The following is a 2,500-nucleotide window of genomic DNA, read 5'->3' as shown; positions in this document are numbered from 1 at the left end:
ACTTTGTCATTATACTGCGTAACTTTAGTCTGGCACTTTTGTTTTTGACTATTCTGGAAATCCTTAAACATTGCCTTGTGACCCCCCCCCAAAAAAAAGAAGAAAAAAAAAAAAAAAAAACTAAGCCCCATATATTTTGCTATATTTTGAATACACCACCAATAAGCTTACATGTTGACGCGGCAGACCATTTTCAATAAATAAAAAAAATGTTCCAACACAGTTGTGTACATATTTTTTTCATAGCCTGTGTTTTATTACCTGCTCCACTGATTTAAGGATCACTTTTTCGGACAAAGCAGGAAGTGATCTTAACAGAGGCTCATGCACTAGGTTGTTACACTTTCTTCACGCATTTGGGTGATGATGTGGCTACAAAATATAAACGTGTAATCGTTTGAGACCAGTATGACGGGTAAATGCAGCCCGTTGGTGTCAAACGTAAACAATTGTAAAGAAAGATGCAATGAATATGACTCCAGAACTATATTGTCTGTATACAGTTCGCTTAGTCAACAAATGCTGCATTTTTCTTACTACTTTTTTACGCAGATGTTTTAAGCGTTTCATACAGTAGGCCTACTTGATGTTTGAAAATGTCTTTCTGTGTAATTTCAAGTGTCGTATGTTATTCCATATGTCAATTTTAGCTGAGTCCTTTTTGTAAATATTTATTCGTAATTTTTGTTAACCAAAAACTAGTATAATCGAATAATTTTCTTGCATGATACATTACATTATATGATTAACCCTGGTAAAGCAGATGCCTATTTTGATACTCAATTAATGGACCACATCCTTGCCACGTTATATGCTTATTAATTGTATTGTAGAACCTTCCAGTATCTAAAGTCACCCAATGTGGTTAAGGCAACACGAATGCACAGGATCTCACTCGTAAGATAGGTGTAGGGTATGCCAAGGTGGTCCAGCAGCTCCACGACGTGCTTGTTCGTGTTGTTTGTGTCTTCGGCGACGATCCAGTGGAGTCGAGGGACGTGCATCAGGGTCTGCCCCATCCGCGTCAGATCCGGAATCTGGCGACGGTGACGGAGAAACTCATTTAGAACTCCGAAATTAACAGTCGTGGAGATCGTTCTTTAAAACCCTGAAAACCGCTGACGATTGCGGAAAAAAGTCAGTAATAAATAAAAAAAATGGTAATTGTAGAACAGGATCATTAATAACTTCGGGGTTTAATCATAAGAATTTAAATAAATATTTTTTTTACCCCCTGCTTCAGTAGAGGATTCTCGCTAGCTTCGTTTTTCATCAAAGGGTGCCAAGATACAATTCACAGTTTATTCAGCCACATTATGGACACAGGAAGATTGCATGGGGATCTTTTCCGTTTGGCGTACAGCGCTAAAATTAATTTTAATATAGATTTTCTTATGTATTTTTGTCCGTAGAATCCGAATATGACAACCGTTTTATGGAGAAACGAACCTAACCCAACCCCTAACCTAACCTAACCTAACCCAACCCAACCCCTAACCTAACCTAACCCAACACCTAACCTAACCTAACCTAACCCCTAACCTAACCTAACCTAACCCCCAACCTAACCTAACCTAACCCCTTGTATATAATACTGAATATTACGACTTTTTAAAGTTTGAATTCCTTCAGTAATAGATAGGAAGAAAATAACTTTAAAGGCAAATAACTCAAAAACTGTTAATTTCTCCAAAAAAATAATGTGATATTCTGATTCTACGGACAAAAATACATAGAAAAATCTATATTAAAATTACTTTTAGCGCTGTACGCCAAACGGATGGTCAGATATTCAAAAGCTGAGAAGTAGTTTTACAGAAAAAAACACCGCAAGATATCTGTATGTATTGTGCAGGAAATAAGAGATTCGAATGTCACACGAATAGGTTTTGAAGTCACTCGGAAAATGAGAGGAACGGTTCGAAAAATGAGATGCAGATTGCGTTAGAATCACCCAAAATGCCATGAACCAGTCAAAGCAAACACTTTCAGAGGATTTTGTCTACCGCAAACGGGAGCATTACGCACATTCAGGACAAGTAAAAATACTTGATAAAAAGTGGTGAGTATTAGCATCTATAAAATGGAAATCTTTGGGCAAGGAGTACAACCAATAAACACAGGAATAACAACAGAATGAGAAAAGGTTGGACTAGTGAACAAAACGTGTCCTAACCCGGTGGTTGCATGTTCTGACCCCTTTATTTATACTGTGAATTTTGATGCATATAGATGGCATTAATGTTGATGGAATTATGATTATTATTATTATCATTATTATCATTTTTGAAATTATGATAATCATATTGTTATTTGATTAAGTAGCAACAAAATATATCAGAAACTTTCCGTACCCCAAGGGAAAAGGTAAACAGGAGAGATAGGTAGGACTAGTAATTATTATTATATTATTGCCTCCTTGGTGTGACTAAGCGCGTGTGGACCAATCTATGTGTAAGCCAATAAACTAAAATCACAGTGAACATGTAATGGCATTTCA

General features: G+C 36.5%; 1 protein-coding gene across 1 annotated transcript in view; it reads right to left on the bottom strand.

The window, feature by feature from the left end:
• LOC125032950 (galactosylgalactosylxylosylprotein 3-beta-glucuronosyltransferase P-like) overlaps nt 1-2,500 on the bottom strand; it is an 18,200-nt gene that overhangs the window by 6,954 nt on the left and 8,746 nt on the right. Inside the window, exon 4 of the mRNA XM_047624356.1 lies at nt 896-1,037. Within this exon, the coding sequence (XP_047480312.1) occupies nt 896-1,037 (142 nt within the window). The remainder of the gene's footprint in view (nt 1-895; nt 1,038-2,500) is intronic.

Source organism: Penaeus chinensis, chromosome 15 (genome assembly GCF_019202785.1).
Source record: "Penaeus chinensis breed Huanghai No. 1 chromosome 15, ASM1920278v2, whole genome shotgun sequence".
Classification (NCBI taxonomy): Eukaryota; Metazoa; Arthropoda; class Malacostraca; order Decapoda; family Penaeidae; genus Penaeus; species Penaeus chinensis.
This window is presented reverse-complemented; position numbering and strand designations above follow the sequence as displayed.